Source organism: Ammospiza caudacuta, chromosome 8 (genome assembly GCF_027887145.1).
Source record: "Ammospiza caudacuta isolate bAmmCau1 chromosome 8, bAmmCau1.pri, whole genome shotgun sequence".
NCBI classification, from domain to species: domain Eukaryota; kingdom Metazoa; phylum Chordata; class Aves; order Passeriformes; family Passerellidae; genus Ammospiza; species Ammospiza caudacuta.
In genome coordinates, this window is record NC_080600.1 from 30,047,112 (window position 1) to 30,066,521 (window position 19,410).

At 38.7% G+C, this 19,410-nt stretch overlaps 1 protein-coding gene across 1 annotated transcript; it reads left to right on the forward strand.

Annotated features, from left to right (window-relative positions):
- Positions 1–259: 259 nt before the first annotated feature.
- LOC131560809 (cytochrome P450 27C1) lies at positions 260–18,824 on the forward strand. The gene is made up of 9 exons (XM_058809782.1): positions 260–586; positions 5,111–5,301; positions 6,914–7,113; positions 8,872–9,081; positions 10,346–10,509; positions 13,032–13,198; positions 13,976–14,054; positions 14,735–14,938; positions 17,356–18,824. Exons 1-9 carry the CDS (start codon positions 260–262, stop codon positions 17,470–17,472), a joined length of 1,659 nt encoding a protein of 552 aa, XP_058665765.1. The 3' UTR covers positions 17,473–18,824.
- The last annotated feature ends 586 nt before the right edge of the window (positions 18,825–19,410 follow it).

The following is a 19,410-nucleotide window of genomic DNA, read 5'->3' on the forward strand; positions in this document are numbered from 1 at the left end:
CAGCATGTATAATGGGTAAATTTATCTGATTTGAATTATACAAAATAATAGGTTCGTTCTATTCAAGTCTCATCCCAGACCCACCCCCCTTTTCCAGCCCTAGGGGAGGGAGCGTTAAATAATGGTCTGTGTAAACTGATGCTCATGCAGTAAGTTTGGAGAAGTGCTGCTTGTACAAGTTAAAGCAGGCACCGAAGAAAGAGCAACCAAATAAAAAGCAGCTGCAGCAGCAAAGTGGACCCTTCTGAAATTAAAAGACATGTCTTTCCTCACCAGAGTTTTGACGATGAAATGCAAGCAGACACTTGAATGCGAGAGGACTTATATTTACCAGGCGCTCTTTGCCAGCAGCAGCAGCAGGTTTCCCGGGCAGCCGCGGCCGTGCAGCAGCAGCCAGCCGCGGGAGGTGCGGGCCGGCCGGCGGGCAGCGAACAAAGGCGAGGGGCGCGCAGCGGAGCTGCTGGAGCCCCCCCCGCGCCGCCGGGGCAGCGTGAAGAGCCTGCACGAAATGCCCGGACCCAACACCCTCTACAACCTCTACGAGTTCTTCTGGAAGGACGGCTTCGGCCGCATCCATGAAATCCAGGTACAGCTCCCTCGGGTACTTAGAGCGTTAATCACGCCAGGGTTGCTTAAACCTTTCCTTTCCTCCCCTGGCAAAGCGCCGGTGAATGGCCGGGCGAGCAGCGCCGCAGCCGGGCACCGCCGCGCCGCCTTCCCGCAGGGGAGAGCCGGGTTTCGGGGATCCCCCGCTCCAGTTCCCGCAGCCCCGGAGGCTCCGCAGTTTTGTTTCGCGGGGATCCCACGATCCCGGTGTCCCGGCGCCCGCCAGCGCTCCCCGCGCATCTTTGTGCGCGTTTTGAACCGCTGGGGAGGTGCCTCAAAGAAGGAAAAAAAAAAAAAAAACAACATTTTTTTTTTCTTTTTTCTTTTTTTACTGAGCTGTTTCACAAGCCTGCAGAGGGCTCATTTTTGGCGGGCAGGGCTGGGAAACGTGGGCTTCCCCGGACTCTGAGACCGCAGCACCCACCCGTGCATGAGGCTGTGCCGGCACCCGGAGCCGCCCCGGCCGCTGCCCTTCCCTCAGCCCGGCCCCGCCGTGCTCAGAGACCATTTTGTCTCTCCTGCCCCGGCCTCCCCTTACATAAATACACTCTGCCTATCGCGGTGCCCTGAGAGACCCGTAAATGCGCCGCCGTCAGCGCTGGCCGGACCCCGGCGGCCGTCCCCGGCCTTGTGGCGGGAGGCGGGCGGTTCGAACGCGCCGGGGGGGCGAGGGACAGGCCCGGAGCGGTGGCGGCTGGCGCGGCCGGCCCTGCCGCCCCCTGCCCCGCCGCCACATTGGCGCGGGGGAGGGGAGCGGTGGCGGGAAGCGGGGCCGGATGGCGGCGGGAGGGGAGGGGAGGGAAGGACGGAGGGCGGGCCGAGAGCGGCTCCTGTCACCTGGCGTGTGGCGGTGCTGCAGCGGGGGGAGGCGGCCAAGAGAACCAGGGGCCGGGTGGGGCTTGAGCAGCGTCCTCCGGTCCGGGCAGCTCCGCTGCTGTGGAGCCGCGGCGGGTCCCCTCCTTGGGGCGCACCTGGTGAGGGCGGGCGGGGCGCGTTATCCCTGAGGGAGCTGGGGAGCGGGGATCTCTGTGCGGCGCCTCGGGGATGCTGGCATGGGCAGCACTCTTACCGTAAGGCTGTCGCTATCCAGAGATGAATTCTTTTGGTTGCTTGGCCAAACATGTGGGTTTCATTCCTGAAAAGTCACAGTGCATCTCCTGGGGCCCTTTCCCCGTGTAGTCCAAGCGATTCTAAAGGAAGCGCTTTGTGTATAAGGGAGTAAAGCTGCGTGTTTCACTCTTCTGCAGCTGTGGATCCATAAGCTTTGCGCCGGCTGTACATATCTTGTTGGGAATACTTCAAACGGGGCATTTATTATTTTGCTTGTTTTAGTGACCTTTCCCAAATTGCTAGGAAGAAATTCACAGTCAGAAATTCACAAACCCCAAGAGGTTTGCTGTCTGAAAATTACTGAAATTTCAGGAAAAAAGAAGAGAGAGAAAAGAAAATTAAAATAGAAAAGGGAAAGTAAAGAAAACCGAACTTTAAATGGTATGAGAACCAAAAGTTGAAAGTTAAGATTTTCAAAGGGCCTGAAAACACCAGGAAGAGGCAGGAGACAGAAAAATAAAGCATCACATAAGCTGCTTAGTTTTGTCCAGCTTTCTTATATTTACCATTTAGATTTTTAGGAAGAAATGTTAGGATGTATGCGGTATTCCATGGCAGCCAAACTAGATTGCTAATGATGAATTGCTCAGCTTAATTGCTTACTAACCAAGACATGCACATGTAAGGTGAAGACAACTAAAGCTCTTTGTTTCATTCTGTTTATTTTTTTCCTCTAACTCTGTGGTGGTGTACAGAATTTAAGAGGTACTCATCCTAGTTTCATAACACTAAAAAAGATGCTACCATTGGTTTCAAGTTCTTTCACTGTCAAAACAGTGAAAATTATTCAAAATATTAAAAAGAATATTAGACATCCTAAATAGTATATCCATTTCACTACCGCTAGCTGATATGGTGAATATCTCTTCTTTAGTGAATACTATTCCTAGAAAGAAAAGTGTGAGGAAGGATAAGGAGAAGTTGCAATATAATTCTAGTTTTTATTCTGCCTAGAGTCTCAAGAATCACAGGATGCCCTGTTTGCCTACACGTAGAATGCAAGCAGGCATTAAACTTAACAGTCTGTTAAATTTAACAATACAGTGAACATCAGGAATCAATTAATCCCAAACCCTCTGGTAACCAGCACAGCTACTTAAACGATGTCCTTTGGTGCGCACATATATGCAGAAGGGGTGGGGAAGCCGAGAGCCTTTTCACAAAGGAGGTTCTGTTCTCAGTAACAGGATTCCAGCTAGTCCTGGCCAAAGTAGTAATGCCTACAGCAATTATGACAAAGGGAAAGTATTTTTAATTTGATGGGGTTGGATCTCTTTTGTCTCATCAGTGCTATGCAGGGATAAAGAAAAGAAAGGTGAGGAGGGTGGGATTTGGATGCTGGCAGTTTGAATTTATGGTGTGTGAAAGAATGACTGGTGTGAGAGTGGTATGTGAGGCACTAGAGAGGAACATTTTCAAGGTTTGGAACAAAGGAAATAAAAACCCATGTTGTGATAGAAAATATTGAAATAGAAATCCTGGGCATTTTTTTAATACCTGAAGTTGATAGAATGGTGTTCAGTCTATTGAAAGAAAGGGATGTCCAAATACTTTGTCTCTGTCGTTTCTGGTTTAAAACTAGTATTTAATTTATTTGATTGGATGGCTCATCACTTGATTTATTTTCTGTTGAAGTTTGTTTTCCCATGTAAACCTCACCATCATCGAAAAAATAAACTGCTCCCTAAATACCAAAATTTGTTGAACCTGTTTTTCTGTGACTGGTGGCCTGTATTCCCCTCACTCCACTGATTTTTTCCTTGCCACACTCCTTTCCCAACTCATGCTTTCCTTTCAAGACACATACTCTCAAAGTTATTATCTCCAAGTTCAGTATGCCTAAAGCATTTCTAAGGCAAGAGATGCTTTGGATTTTGGGAGAGGTTGTTCGTACATTGCTCTGTCTGTGGTGTTGGTTAGGAGCAGATCACACAAAATGACAACTGAGTTCCTGCTGTAGCATTTCCCTCATCAGGGTGACTAATACATGTATCTCATATGAATCTAGATGCTGATTTTTGAAAATCGTAAGAATATTTAGAGCTTCAACTGAAGTTGTCCATTGTGTTCCAAAAGTAGTTAAGAGGTGACTGGCAGAGACCACAATTGCACAACTCATGTTTTATTTGGAAACTAGACAAAAAGAATTATATTTTTTTAAGCGTACTTGGTATCATATTTTGAAGAGTGATTCATGTGTCTTTAACTTATTGTTGGCAATTAAACAATTCATCTATGTAACTAAGATTGAATAAAATATATTTCAAATAAATTAATCTTGGGTCAATGCTAGATTTTCACAAGTGCAGTTGGTGTCAACCATCTTTGGCTTATAATCAGCATAACTCTGTGTGCAGATGTCTTTGGATTAGAAAGTAGGTAATGTGTCAAAGTTAAACTTTGGTCAGTTTAACTTGTCTTAATACTTTAACCAGAAATAAAGGCTTTAAAATTGATTTTCACAGCCTTTATAATATCTTTCCAATAACTACTTTGCAGTTTTGGGGAAATTTTTTCCCCTCTGAAATGAGGATGTACCTCAACTCCAAGTGAATTTGTAAGAGTTGAGAATTTCACTTCATGACCATGTCAGAATGAAATTTATTTGAAATAATCAGTAAGATTTCACAGGACAGTGATAGTGCAATCTTATTGGAAAACTGTTTGGGTTGCTTTTGTATATTTGTTTTAATATATATACACAGCTTAATATTTTCCAATCCTCTTTATTAATTTCCAATCCTCTTATTTGTCTCCAGCCTGAATCATATGATTTGTGGATCAAGCACTTAATAAAGCCCCCTTGAAGAATAAGATCCCACCTTTTCCTTTTGCAGAATTAGCAATATGTCTCTCTCAAATTTACTGCTGACCAGTCTGTTCCAAAATGCAATTTTTCACTAGGCTGTTGTGCTGTCATTATTCTTGGTTAAGTGTGAGAAACTTAGGCATAGCTTCTTTATAAGCAATTAAATGGTAGAGTAAGTAGTTATTCACAAAAGATATCTTTGTATTATACTGGTAATTTAACTTTATATGCTTCCATGTTTTTCATTTTTGCAGACATTCTTTCTAACCTGTTTGATCTGAGGGGATGTGTTTTTAAGTCCTTTCATCTCCTCAGTGTTTGGTTTCACTCACACTCTGTGCCTTAGAGCTTTGGGTCTTTCCAGTCAGGGTCCTGAACTGTGTGACCTCTCTGTTTTCCTTGTGAATATTTCACAGTAATGCTTACATGCTTCTCCTGACATTTCAAACTGTTCCTTGTCTGGAAGGCTGGGGATCAAATCCTAGATGTGAGCGAGTTTGTGTATAACAAATTGTCAGTTTCCTTTTGTCATAGTTTTCCTTAGTAATACTTGGCTTCTGTTTCTCTTTGTTGGTGATGCTGTAGCAAAAACACACTCAGGAATATGGCAAGATCTTCAAGTCTCACTTTGGTCCCCAGTTTGTTGTGTCCATTGCAGATCGAGACATGGTTGCTCAAGTGCTCCGAGCAGAAGGCAGAGCACCACAAAGAGCCAACATGGAATCCTGGCAGGAGTACAGAGATTTACGGGGCAGAGCCACGGGGCTCATTTCTGCGTAAGTGCTGTCAGCCCTTCACTTCCCCTGTTTTCTAGTGATTTTCTGAAGGACTGTATAGGTCATCTGGGAAATCAGGCTTTTCTCTGTGGGGAAATTTGTGGGTCTAGTGGGGAGAAGGGAGTAGGTATTTGTGGTGAATGCTGTGAATTTGTCCTGCCGTGAAGTTTCAAAGGGATGGCAGTGATGTGTAATTGAGTGTGCAGTAAGCTGCTTTGCACGAAGACATTCTTTGGGAGTGTGCATCAACTGGAGTTTGAGCTGAGTCACTTACCTGCAAGCAGTTTTATAGAACAGAGCTTACTAGCTTTGGCACTGCACTGCATGAATGTGGGCTCATTGCATCAGTTCTAGACTGTTCTATCTAGCAGGCAGTGTGCTGTGTGGAATTGTTGGCTCAGATTGGTTTTAGCTTTATTGTTCTCTGAAGTGCCCGCTCAGTAGACTAATGTAAAGAATGGTCAATTCACAGTGTAGTGCATCCCCAGACAGATATTTTTGAGTCTGGCTGGTTGCAGAGGAGCTATCTGTCTGTACAGCTTGCATAACCTGGCAGCGCGTGTGGGTGTGGTTAATTGCCACTGGGAACTACTCACAGTCCCCACTGACATAGGATGTTTATTTAGAGGGAAATTAATTTCCTGAGTCATGGACAGTCTGTTTTTCATGGTAGCAAAAGTCTTATGTATTGCACTGCAGACTCAAATCTTAAGCTGCAGTTGAGACTCAGACTAACAGTTCCTTGATACTTAGTGAAAAGAGATCTTAAATCAGGAGACTCAGGAGATAACTGTTAAAGAGACCAAATTCTTCTGCTGAATGATAAGTTTCTGTGCCTTGCAATGGCATTGCTCCAGGTAAAAAAAGTAATGGGAAATATAACAATTTAAAGTAAACACATAAAAGATAATTGCCCATTTTCATAAGAATTTGAAAGGGGTCCCTGGAACCACTGTTCCCAAATACTCTTCTCATACAGAGCATGTAGATACTAGAATTCAGATTTTTAGTCTTCAGCCTCAAGGTTTCCATGCATAGCTCAGCTAAAGCAGAATCTGTAGCTGTAAGTTGTTTCTCTATAGGTAGCTCTGCTCTCTTATTACTTTGTAGATTTAGAACTGGGATAGCTGAAAGTGATGTATCAGTAACAGAATTTATGGTACCAGCCCAAGTTGTTGATTTATCAGATGTGAATATGAGACTTTTATTTGATAATTAACTACTATTTCTCTGTAAAAGCAGTTTTGTAGACTACCCATTCAAATGTTTATTTAAAGTAATTTTAATAGCATATTTTACTAATTTCTTGCATTAGCTACTACTAACAGACTAACATAGGGACACTTATCAAATTCAGATCACTGAGTGGGCAAATTCTGCCACTCAACCCAGAGATTGACATGTTGCAACACTGAAATTTAATGAGAATGTGCAATAAATACAGAATAACATGGTAGGAGCATAATACAAAATATACATTATCATAATTTTCATTTTACCGTTTGGTTTCATTTGACATGAAAAATTGCAAACAGTTTGGTTGTGGAGCTCTTACCCAGCTGATGGTTGTTAAGGAAAACCATGTATTGACATTATTAATAATTTCTTCTAGGGAGGGGGAGCAGTGGCTAAAAATGAGAAGTGTACTGAGGCAAAAAATTCTGAAACCCAAAGATGTGGCTGTATACTCTGAAGGAGTCAATGAAGTTATCACAGACTTAATTAAAAGAATCCACACCCTCAGAAGCCAAGAGGAGGATGGGGAAACAGTGACCAATGTTAACAACCTTTTCTTCAAGTACTCAATGGAAGGTAAGCCCAGGCAGGATCTGTAAAGAAAATAGATGTAAAGCAGTGTGGTTGTGGTTAGGAATTTCTGTCAAATGACTGTGCCCCGATGTGATTAATCTGAAAAAGGAAGTTTGACATTCTGCATTTGTGTGTCTTCCTAGTCAGTGCAGTGGGTATCAGTAGAATTCCTTAATAGAGTCATTTTATTAAAGAGCAATTCCTATGGAAATGCTGGTGTACAGGTAAAATGTTCAATCAAGGTCTTGAACAGTTTCAGTACTCTGTATTTCTGTATTAGTTTCTCAAGAATAAGGGTGCTGACTTTCTAACAGGTGACTTCTAAGACATGTTAATTTCACAATATACCAGCCAAATTCCAATGAGGAATCCCCATGTGATGTATCTAAATTCAGTTCATAGTTTAATGTGGGAAAAAAATACTGCTTTTCCCTGCATACAGATGCCAACTATGGGATTGTTATGCTTTCCTTAAGATCATCTGCCACTGGCTACCATTAATGAGGGAATGCTGAATGAAACCCTGGCCTGAGCCTGTATGGCATTTCCTGTGTTCCTATAGAAATCTCATGTTTTGTATACATATTTTATGTATTTCTTCAACTGGCTGCATACAACCCCATCTTGTTCTATGTAATGCCCTTTAAAAACATTGGTACTCTTTGCTGACAGGCAACTGAGTAATTTGGGATTTGAAGAATATCCAGATTGCTCACTTTGTGTCAAATTACTGGCTGCCTGCTTGGTCTGTTTCACATTAATAGTGTCTAAAACCAGCATTTAACTACCAGTTTATGGAATTTCAAACTGTGACCTTACAGATTCACTGTAATTGATGGGTTGGTTTAAATTCTTCACATTCTTTTACTTTTTCATTTATAACTTGTGCCTGGCACACATTTATTTTCTATATGACTTGCTGTTTATTTAACTTACTCTGTAACTGTTCAGAGAACCAATACATAAGGTTTCTTTGAAGGGACCATGTGAGCAGTGAGAGGATGTATAAGAGCTAGCAGTTTCTGAAAGAGGCACAAAAGAAAGAAAAGATGCAAAAAAAATCTTCCCAGGCAGGAAAATTAGGAAAGGAGGAGTGAGTTGAAAGTAATCGTATTTTAAAATTATTTTTGTCAGTAAAGATAATGTCTAGAGGTGCCTGCAGAACTGCAGAAAAAGATCTGTGAAAATTACAGCAAGTCAGAACAAGAGACAGTCAATATTGCCACTTGCAACAGTGTCACACTTGCTTTTTTTAGGGCTGGGTGGAGAATGGTGTGTGCAGTAAAAGCACTGTCTGGAGTGCAGGCTTTTTATCCATTTACACAGACTCATTATTTATTTGCTACCAGCTGATGACAGACACAGCCAGTGGTAGAAACTCCTCCATTGTCAGCAGTTATCAGGAATGTCTTTGGACTCGTGTGTCCCTGAGTGTTCAGAGGCCAGCAGGGCAGGCTCAGGATTCACAGTGCAGTGCAAAACACAGCAAACAGGCTGGAGGCTGCTCTGCTTCTGGTGGAATTCCTGGCTGTCTTCTCATGCTGAGCATTACTGACATAGCAACTACTCTCTTGCTGCAATGTTTAGCTGGGCTCTTTTACTGTGCTTTGAATTTCTGTTTTATCTGTTCCCCAACTGAAGTAGTAATAATATTAATAAATTTATTGTAAAGTAGTTCCATTTGATGCTAGTTAATTCTTTAAATTATTAATATATATTCATGTATGTTTACAGACAATTCTTTCATTTTTTTATATGCAGGTGTGGCCACTATTCTGTACGAATGCCGGCTGGGCTGCCTGGAAAACAACATCCCACAGCAGACTGTTGAATATATTGAGGCTCTGGAATTGATGTTTAGCATGTTTAAGACCACTATGTATGCAGGTGCTATTCCCAAATGGCTTCGTCCACTTATTCCAAAACCCTGGAGAGAGTTCTGCAGATCCTGGGATGGACTCTTCAAATTTAGTAAGATTTAGTAGTAGAAAAGTTCAGCTGTATTTCTGCAGGTTCTGGGTGTGTTTGAACGGGACAAGCTGCATTTCTCTTCTAAAATTATAAGAAGACATTGTGGCAGAAGTAAGTTTCATGTTAAATGCAGACTGGCCAGGGGAACTGTTTTAAAAAATATTCAACTGAAAGCAAACTTTATCAGTACCTTTCAAAACTCCCTATGTTATACTGCTCTTTATTTATCTTCATCTGTTTCAGCACACACTTGTCATTCCAGGTCCAAGTGCTTTGCCAAGGTTTTATCTTAAGCCACTTCAATTTTAATGAGGGTACTTTTGTTGACTTCAGCAAAATTTTAATTAAGCACCCTGACATAATCACCACTAAAACTGACTAGAAAGTTAATAAACTAGACTCTGAATATTAATTAAACATTTTGTAAAGTTTATTTGTATGTATACAAGTGTATAAGGTGACATTGAAGTACACTGATATACTACAATATGGGGTTTTTTTTCCTAAATAGAACATTCCAGTCTACTTTATAAATCAGTTTTCATGTAAGTAGGAAGGAGTTGTCTTTGCAATTTTATTTTTCTAATGTTCTTGGGTGTTAAAAAATCTTGAACCCCTTTTCTCTCTCAAATATTAGAAAGCTGCATGCATTTTCATTTTTTGTAAGCTCGTTCTGTGAGCCATTATCTTTTGGAGGAGTTTTTCTCTTCTTAAATCCCTTGCTCGACCAAAGATGCTCTTTGCAGTCATTAGAGTGTACATGGAGCTGTGGGTGAAATTGCTCAGCATGTCATTCACTCAAGTTTTTGTATTTTTATCACTTGATGGTCCTCATCTTTCTCTTCAAAGTAATTAAGTTCTGTGGCTTTGACCTTCTGGTTGCTGCTAGCATCTTGCAGCAGCGTCTGTGCTGAGCTGCAGCATGCCCTGCAGACCCCACCACTTCTTGCAGAGTCACCAGAGACAAGCCAGGTGGGTGTAAAACTTGGCTTTGATCTTCCCTCAAGAAAGGGCACTGAAGTCTCTTATGTCCTTTCTTTGGGCTCAGCATTCTCATGCTGTGAGCTATCAAAGTTCCTGTCAGCTCAATCTTTCCTTGCCACGAGTACCCAAGGACCTCCACCATCACTTTAGGATTTTTCTTTAAGAAAAAAGAATTTTTTTTTTCCCCTGGACGTGCAGCGTAGCGTGAGAAATGTGATTACTGAACGGAAGCAGCACAAAAATAAAAATGGAGGCTTAACAATTTTTTTGAATCTCAAAGGTCAAATCCATGTTGACAACAAATTGAAGGCTATTCAGTCTCAGCTGGACCAAGGAGAAGTAGTGAATGGTGGGCTACTTACACACCTCCTAGCGAGTAAGGAACTTACTTTGGAAGAGATCTATGCCAACATGACTGAGATGCTTCTGGCAGGAGTGGACACAGTAAGCTTTTACCATTTTTCTTGTGCATAGCTGTTTTTGTACACAGGGATCACTGGCAGCTCTCCTCAGGGGGGTTACATTGCTCATAAGGATGTAATTTTAACACATTTAGGCCACGAGGCCTTTAAAGTGATACAAAATGCTTCCTGTAGTGTGTAATCTCTCCACTGGAATGAAATCAGTGTTCTGATCTAGCTGTGGTCTACAGGAACTCATTACTTGGGAGTCTGTCCCACAGTTTATTAAACAGATAAAATAGCAATTGTCTTTACATTCAGCTTGTATTTCATACATTTTCTTTTACAAGTTTGCTTATCAGGTTGGTGTTTGTGCTACTTTAGGTGGAGCACAATAGAAAGGTTAGCTGAAAGTTAGGGTGAAAAAAATTGATCAATAAATTCATATGTAGAGTTTGGTAAAGGATTTCCATGTATGGCTAATTAAATCAACTGGGACACACACTATGGATCAGATACCTGCTTTCTGCTGGAATCCATTACTGGGGGGATGTTAGGCCAGCAATGATGTGGATAAGGCACCAGTTCACTCTGCCCCTGCTTGTGCTGACAACACAGAGTCAGGCTGAGGCAGAGGGCTGTGGTAGAGGCTCAGGGTTAGTGGGCCTGGTGTATCCACTGTGTTAACACCTAGGAATGTGTTTCAAGTGTCTCTCATCCTTTATTCCTCTGATTTGCCTTACATTTGAAGAAACATTAATGCCATGTGTGTCTCTTCCCCTCTCATTCCTAGCATATGAAATCAGTGTAGCTCAGTACTGACTACAGCATGACCATTGGAAAAATAAGGAAAAAGAAAGATGAGTTATTGCGTGTAAAATGTATACATAATTATTTAGAATATTGGTGAACACTTCTACTATAAATGATTGTTACTGAACAAATTTTTTAAAAAAAATATATTAATTTGATAAAGAAGTGGACTTAAATAGTCTTATAGTAAAAAGGTTAAAATAAGTAAAAAAGTAAAATGGTCTTAAAGAAAAGAAAAACTCTCTGGATAATTGAATTCAGATTTCTTTTGGCTTAAGAAAGTTTGTAAGGTTTCTAAAGAAAACCAGAAAACCCCAGCAGCAATCACTTTTGAATTCCAAAATAAGGAGCATATGTAAAACTTCTTTATGTGCTGAATATTACTCCATTGGTTAAATGTCCCAAGGGCTTAATAATTTGCAGAGGTTTTTGATCTTGTTTCTTAAGTAAAACACAGTTGTTAATCCCATTCATTTTCTAATCTTTCACATCATTAATTTTCCATTTTTAGTGTGTGACATTTTTCATTAAACTAAAAGGACAATATTCATGCCAACAAGAATTTCCCTTTCCATTTGACTCAGCTTTCTCAGCTGGCAACAGTCTTTTTCTGAGAGGACTATACTTCTGACTTCCTCATTTTCAAGCACAAAACAAAAATGGAAGGAATCTTTTTTCTTCTTCTGCTGTCAATTCAGATCTCATTTTATCATAGAAACTGAAAGAGATTTTGAGGATTATAAAAGCTTTCAGTGGAATTGTGAGGCAGTTGTTGGCTGCAAAGCATTTTGTCCGTTCCTGGAACAGTCCTAATTTTTGAGAAGTTATGAAGGAACTGGGAACCTGGGAAGGAACACTGTTTAACCAGAGTTCTGCACAATTGCCAGCTGCTCTGAGTGGAATGCAACTGGGTTGCATTGTAGAAGGCACAGCCATTCCATATTGCAAGAAAATCAAGAAAAGCTTATGAGAGTTGTTCTTCAAGCATTATACCCCTGTCTGAAGACAAGACATAAAAGGTCACCATCATGATGAATTTGCATTCTAAATTGATCTTAAGTTTAAGACCAAAATAAGACATTTCCACAAACTGATTTTTTATCCAGCTGTGGTGAAAAAAGATTAGATGATGGCCTTCTTTAAATCTCTTGTGCTCGAAGTTGAACCATGTCCTGCCTCGTGTTCTGTTTCTTCTTCACACAAAATTTTTTTAAATGATAGTGGTGGAGCATTGCTTACCAAAAGGATAAAGTATAATCTTAGCAGTGGTGATATCAATTCTGTTGTGTGAATGCTATGGGGGGGACCCCCATATGCTTAAAAGGGGTTGGAAATGTTCTGAGAAGAATTTTCTTATCTTGTTTCCTGTGAAGTGTTTTTGTTGGAAGGAAAGGTGAAATGCATATTGAAAACTAAGAGCTAACTTAATCCATTGCTGTTTGGAGTGCTCATGTTTCAATATTGCTCACATAGTTGGGTTTGCATTTGGTTTGTCTGTTGCTTTTTATATTTCACTGGGAAAATATCAGCAGGGATTGTTTTGACATGTGGTGGACTTTTAGATGAGAAAGGGATGAAGGAGGGGATGGCAACGTCTGGCAACCTCCCATTGAATCCAGATGGGAATCATTGCCAGCCTGTTTTGTAACTTTAAACATATAAAACACATAGTTGAAAGCTGATTGTTTTTCGTGGCTTGAAATTATTATTAATGTAATCTTGTTGTGGTTGATGACTGTGGTTTTTCCTTAGACTTCTTTTACTTTGTCCTGGGCCATATACTTGTTGGCAAAGCACCCAGAGGTGCAGCAACGTGTTTATGAGGAAATAGTCAATAAACTGAGAAAAGATCAAGTTCCAGTGGCTCATGATGTCCCAAAATTGCCTTTGATTAGAGCTGTCCTGAAAGAAACCTTGAGGTAAGTAGCAGACAACTAAAAGATTTAATTCCATGTTATTCTAGCAGAGAATGACTCCATTTTAGCATTTGTAGTTTATTGTTGCTAGTGCAATTTGCTGCTTCTACTTTTATTTATTTCAGCAGTATTGTGTCCAAGGATGCTCAAGCAATGAATAAGATAGATTACATAATGTTTAATGTTTTTCAGTATGGTAGAAGTGGTAACATAAACCTAGGACATGTCTGTTAAAGTAGAGAATAGAAAGCTTGATTTTTCCCTTTAGTCTGTATGATAAAATGTAACAACCTCTTCCCCCACACTGGTACTTCGCAGTCCCACTTCAACAATTTCAAGCTTTTTGATTTAAATTAAAGGCATGTGACATACTTTTTTAAAAAATATGTTTATACTAAATGTTCATCATGAGGTGAGGGAAGTAAGAGGATTTTAGAGAAGGCATCAATAAGACTTTTTCAGCTTTAGCAGTAGTGCTAAAATGTCTCCAGCTTGACCACCTACCTTCATGCTTGCACATGTATAAAGCAAATAAATGTATAGACCAAATAGCTCAACATTCAGTTACTAATAAATAACTTTTCTCAGATGATGGTCATATTCTTACAGATGATTCAAGGTCTTTGAAGCTCCAAGGTGTTCTGTACTCCTGAAAAACATTTTTGGTGTGATTGAATATGGCATTCATCCTGCATATTTGGGAATGCAAATTGGAATCTTAACATTTTAAAAATTGTGTTAGTTATTACTTTTGAACTTCAGATAAATATTTCTCACTAGGTTATATCCAGTATTGCCAGGAAATGGAAGAGTGACCCAAAAAGACTTGGTCATTGGAGGATACTTGATACCTAAAGGGGTAGGTTCTGTTGCAGTTCTCTGCAGAGAACAGTTTAATTTTTGCAAATGAAATATGATCTGCTCCAACATATATATACTTCATTGATTTTAAAAGATTTCACCATGCTAGAATATTAAGAGGAAAGTATTTCAGTAATACCCATTTATATGCCACAAATAGATTTTATGATTGACTTGCTGCTGTTGTTTTGATTTTTTTTTTGGATCCTCACCTGTAAATGAAATTTATCATCCTGACTTCTTCTTAATATTCTTGATGGTGGAGTCTATTAATAACATATCTGTGTAATGATACAATTCAATTAAAAAACCCATGGATTTCATTATTCTTGCAGTTTTCCAATTCTTTGTCTGTTAATTCCGTTTGTGGAAACTTTCTCCCTTTTCTCATAGCAACTTTATGAAACAATTCCCAATTCTTGTGACTTGCTCCCATCTCCTTCCCCATTGCATGTTCTCTAACATATCCAGCAACATTGAAAATAATTTGAAGATTATTTCCTTTGACATACTGAGTAAGGGATTTGATATTTGAGGTTTCCTTTTGTCTTCAGAATTACTCAGAGTTGCCTAATTTTTATCACCTCTTATTGCAGAAATTTCAGTAATTGCAAATGATTTTAAATTTTGTTATGTGCATTGGAGCTAGCTAAATATAAATATCATTTATTTCTTCAGACCCAGCTAGCACTTTGTCATTATGCCACTTCATACAGTGAAGAAAATTTCTCAGTGGCAAATGAGTTCCGACCTGAGCGCTGGCTGAGGAAAGACAACTTGGACAGAGTAGACAACTTTGGCTCCATCCCCTTTGGTTATGGCATCAGAAGTTGTATAGGAAAAAGAATTGCAGAGCTGGAAATCCATCTTGCACTCATTCAGGTTAGAACTATATGACAGCACTACAAGAAAAAAGTGAATTGGTATTAATTTTTTTTTATGTATGCTATTTCTGGGTTAACTACAGTGCTCAAAACCTTTGTTTTGGAGTTTTGTCTGATGTACTCAAGCTGCAGAGACTTAAAAAATTGAAAATAATCATGCTTGAAATGTAGCATAGTACCTAAACTACATTGCAGATGGTATGGTACACAGGATATAAAAGTAAAGGTAAGTTTGGTACGGAAATATATAGATTTGGTACAGAAGGCTTTTGTAAGCAAATAAAAAAAATCTTTCTTAATGTGTATTAGAATGGTTACCTGCTCAATTTCTGTGTTTAATTTAGAAGAATTCAGAACTTACAAAGATGGAAAATAGATTTTATATCCTTATACTGATGGCAGACAGAATTTTTCTATGTTCTGGGCTTTTCTGTCTCTTCTAGTTCTTTCTTCTAACTCATTCTCATTTTAGATATACATAATTTATAGCTATATAAATAGTACATATTGAGATATATTGTTTTTGATTGGTTCATATCATAAAGAAAATGTTCCCAACAGCTGCTACATTTTTTTTGTCATTTACAAGACAGCCTACAGCTCAAATAATGAGTACAGGTTGTGCAATCAAATAGTGAAGATTTGACAACTATTTATATAACTTAACTATAAAAATATTTAGATCAATTTTATATATTCAAAGGAAAGCTTGATTGAATTTTTCTTTGAATTTCCTTCAGTAAACTTTGAGAGCAATCTCTGAACAATTAGTGCCTGTCCTGCAGAGCTGAGAGTGAGAGAGCTCCCAGGGGGCTTGGTAAAACAAACACACTTCCATCTTTTGTCAAAGGAGGCTCGAGGAAGCAATGGAGAACCTGCTTTGTTTTCTGGAAATAAACTAGAGCAAAACAGCACACAACCTATTTACAAACACAGAGATGATACTTCAGTGAGTTAAAATTAGAAACACATGGAGCTCATCAAAGAGAAATTGTTTCAGACCAATCTAATTTCTTTCTTTGACTTGATCACTTACCTCATGTGGGAGTATAAACTAAGTCATGTACTCTGACTTCAGGAAGTATTTTCACACGTCCTGTATGTTTTTGCTCTCAATTAAATTAATAAAATTTGTTCCAGATGGAAGTGCCCACAAAATGCATTCACAGCTGGTTGGAAAAAGGAAATAGCTGGAGGCAGTAGCTATAGAATAATTGCTGTTGAACTGGGAAAGCATTTAATTAAAATTCACTAAAAGTCTGCCCTGCATTTGATTTAGGCTGTTATTTTCATTAACAGTGTAAGTGATGGATTAGAGAATACTTCTACAGTTTGCATGGGATACCAAGCTGATGTGAATTAATTTAAAATCAGGGGACATGAATATGGTATTTTGAAGAAAAATGAGAAATGTGCTAGAAGCAATACAAAATTATTCATTAATACAGTTGCAAGTTAGTGCCCTTGAGAATAAATAAATGCACAAATACAAATTTATGAACAACTGTCTGAGTAATATTAGTACCATAGCAGCAGACTGGAGTGATATAGTAAAAAATCATTCAATTCTGGCAAGGCAATGTGATTTTAGATAATATTAGCAGCATTAGCAAGCATTTTGTATGTCAGAAAGAGGAGCTAAATTGCTCAGTCTTGCCAAACACTGATGAAGTCTCACTTAGCAGCAATAAACAGCCATCCCCATGCACTGCATTTTAAGGACAATATGGCCAAATTCAAGGAAATTTGGAAGACAAAGATAATAACAAGAGGGATTTTAAAAAGAGTAAAATTAAATAAAAGCTTTGTCAACCATCTGACACTGAAAAATGTAGTTATGTATAGGAAAATAATGCATTGGTTATCAGTCATACTAGGAGAAAGAATAAAGAAAATTATTTAATTTATAGAAAAAAGTGTTTGAGATTTATTATTAGGAAAAGTTGAGGATGTTGCAGTATTTTCCTCTTGAAAGTGTAAAAGTAGAGAGCTGAATTATTCTTCATTCAGAAAAATGAGTGATGGGATTTGGATTTCTACAGCTTTCTTAATAATTTCACATATTGATTGATATTAAAGGCAGTGAAATCAAAAACACATAGAGGGGAACCTCACAAAGTTTGGAGGAGACCTTAGTTTCTTTGATAGTTCAGACTGTTTTATCTGGTTCTGGGGGATTTCTTCAGAAAGGACTTGCTCAGTCCTCCCTCCATCAGAGGAGGAAGATTTTGAATTATAATCTTTACCTTGTAACACCTTCTTTTTCTTTTCCAGGATGGGAATCATAGCACTTAAACTGCCAAACTGGCAACACAAATTTTGCTTGTGACAGTCTCTTATGTTTTCTTGTTTAAAGGCTACTCCTCATTGGTAATTTTGCAGTTTTTCTAATACTTGTTCTGTTTATGTTCACAGCTACTTCAGAATTTTGAAATCAAAATTTCTCCCAAAACTGAACCAGTTCATGCCAAAACTCATGGACTTCTGACTCCTGGAAACTCCATCAATGTCAGATTTTCTGACAGGAAGTGAAACTTAAACATTTTGGAAGTACTTATACAATTTTCATGGAAACAGGTTTGCATTTTGTGGAAGTTTAAAACATGCTTGTTCTCTGGTTTGCAGCTATTTGACAGTATCATGAAGTATTATGTTCTGCCTTAGTTCTTGCAGTACATAAGAGCAATTACCTCTCCTCCTAACAGTTAATTACACATGAAAATACATACCAAAAACATTCCTACTTGCACTGGGAATCTCCTTTTATCTGGGAGAATTCCTTGTAAGAACAGCACATGCTTTGAAAAAAGCCAACCAGAAGTAGATTCAGACATGTCAGTATCATTCAGTGGTTTTGTCACGCTGCTACTCAGTGAGTGCATTTGAGAGCAAGGGGATTATTATGTAATATGTGGAAATTAGCTGCATGTATAAGTTTATATTTTCCTGTTTCTTGTCCTCCAGTGTTTTTTAAAGTTTCCAATTAACATTAAATTTTGAGATAATTTTAAATATGTAAAAACATTTAGTCTGCATGTAATTAAAAAACCCCAGTAATATGAAAAGTAAGGATAGAAAAAGTACATCTTATGTCAAGTTGTTTAGACTTGAAATACAGAACATATACAAATTTATCTAAACATAATGCCCATAAAATGTTTTTATATGGTTTTTAAAAAATAAAATCTTAAAAATGAAAGTTTAAATGTCACATTGGAGAGTTTGAAGCCAGGCATTGTTCTCATCACCAAAGCACAAGCCACTTTCATTGTTCTAGCTAATATGCCAAACCCAAATGTAAATATTAAAAGAAAGTAGTTGTTACATTTTTATCATTCAATTAAAATACTGCTTTTGACTTTATTCTATTCTTCAACAGTAAGAACTGGAAACAGTAAATTTTACTGTTCTTCACCAGTAAAGAACTGGAATCTTCCCATTTTAACTTGCTGAACCCATAGGCAAATACAGAATTCTGTTGGATGGAAATGTGACTACTGAAGCATTCAGAGAAGTTTGTTTACTATCTGGTGCCTAACAGAAAGAGTTTACACCTGGAAGTTTGGGTTTGGTCTTTTGGGGGTCATTTTTTTGGTTGCTTTTTTTTTTATTATGATTACTTTTCCTATGACACCCAACAGAAAACTCTTCCTTTCATGGTACTTTGGATAACTTTGGTATCACTGCACTAACCTTACATTCCCATTTTTGAGAGAAACCTTGTACCCTGTGTCCACATTATGCCTTGAACAATGTTCAAACCTGCATATCCTACTATGGTACATATGTAATTATATATAGTTAACTGTTTACATGTCAGGCTCTGACTGTTTTTTGGGAGGTAGTTTACATACAATAATAAATATTTCAGCTAAATAAACTTAGGAAAAGTTTTGCAGCTTGTTTTTTAAAATGGCAAAAATTTTCTTTGGTTGTCTAGCCTTTGGAAGTCAAAGACAGGTGAAAAATTTAAAACCTCTGTAGTTTTAATGGTGTGCATGAAATTTCACATTGCCACCTAGCTACTACAGTTGCACTGTTAAAGTATTTTAATTTCTTTTAGTGGTGCCTTTTCAAGGTTTAGACAAAAGAGAACCAAAATCTCCTTTGTATGGATCTCCTATACAAAATAACACTAAACAAAATTGATCTGATCTAGTAGAGGATTAAATGCTTACATAAGGACTTTAAAAATATTATTCTTGTGTTGAGCATATATGTGTACTGTAAGAAAACCAGGTATTCTCTTGGGAGTATTTTCCTTGAACAAGCCTGCCTTCTGATTTTTCCAAGGCTCTCAATTATTCCATCTTTTTTTTTCCCCCATTGTTATTTTCAATTGTCTCCATCTTAAATCAAATGAAGAAATTTATATTTGCCAGAAGCAGCTGACATCCCAAAGGAGATGTTTTGCAAAATCTGTTTAAAAGTCTATGGACTGAGTATTTGACTCCATAACTCTGCCTGGTC

Bases quoted from the DNA above. Each gene is read 5' to 3' on its own strand.
- LOC131560809 (XM_058809782.1), top strand. From the start codon at position 260: ATGTCTTTCCTCACCAGAGTTTTGACGATGAAATGCAAGCAGACACTT. The intron at 7,114-8,871 runs GTAAGCCCAGGC...TTTTATATGCAG, and splicing joins CTTCAAGTACTCAATGGAAG to GTGTGGCCACTATTCTGTAC. The intron at 10,510-13,031 runs GTAAGCTTTTAC...GTTTTTCCTTAG, and splicing joins TTCTGGCAGGAGTGGACACA to ACTTCTTTTACTTTGTCCTG.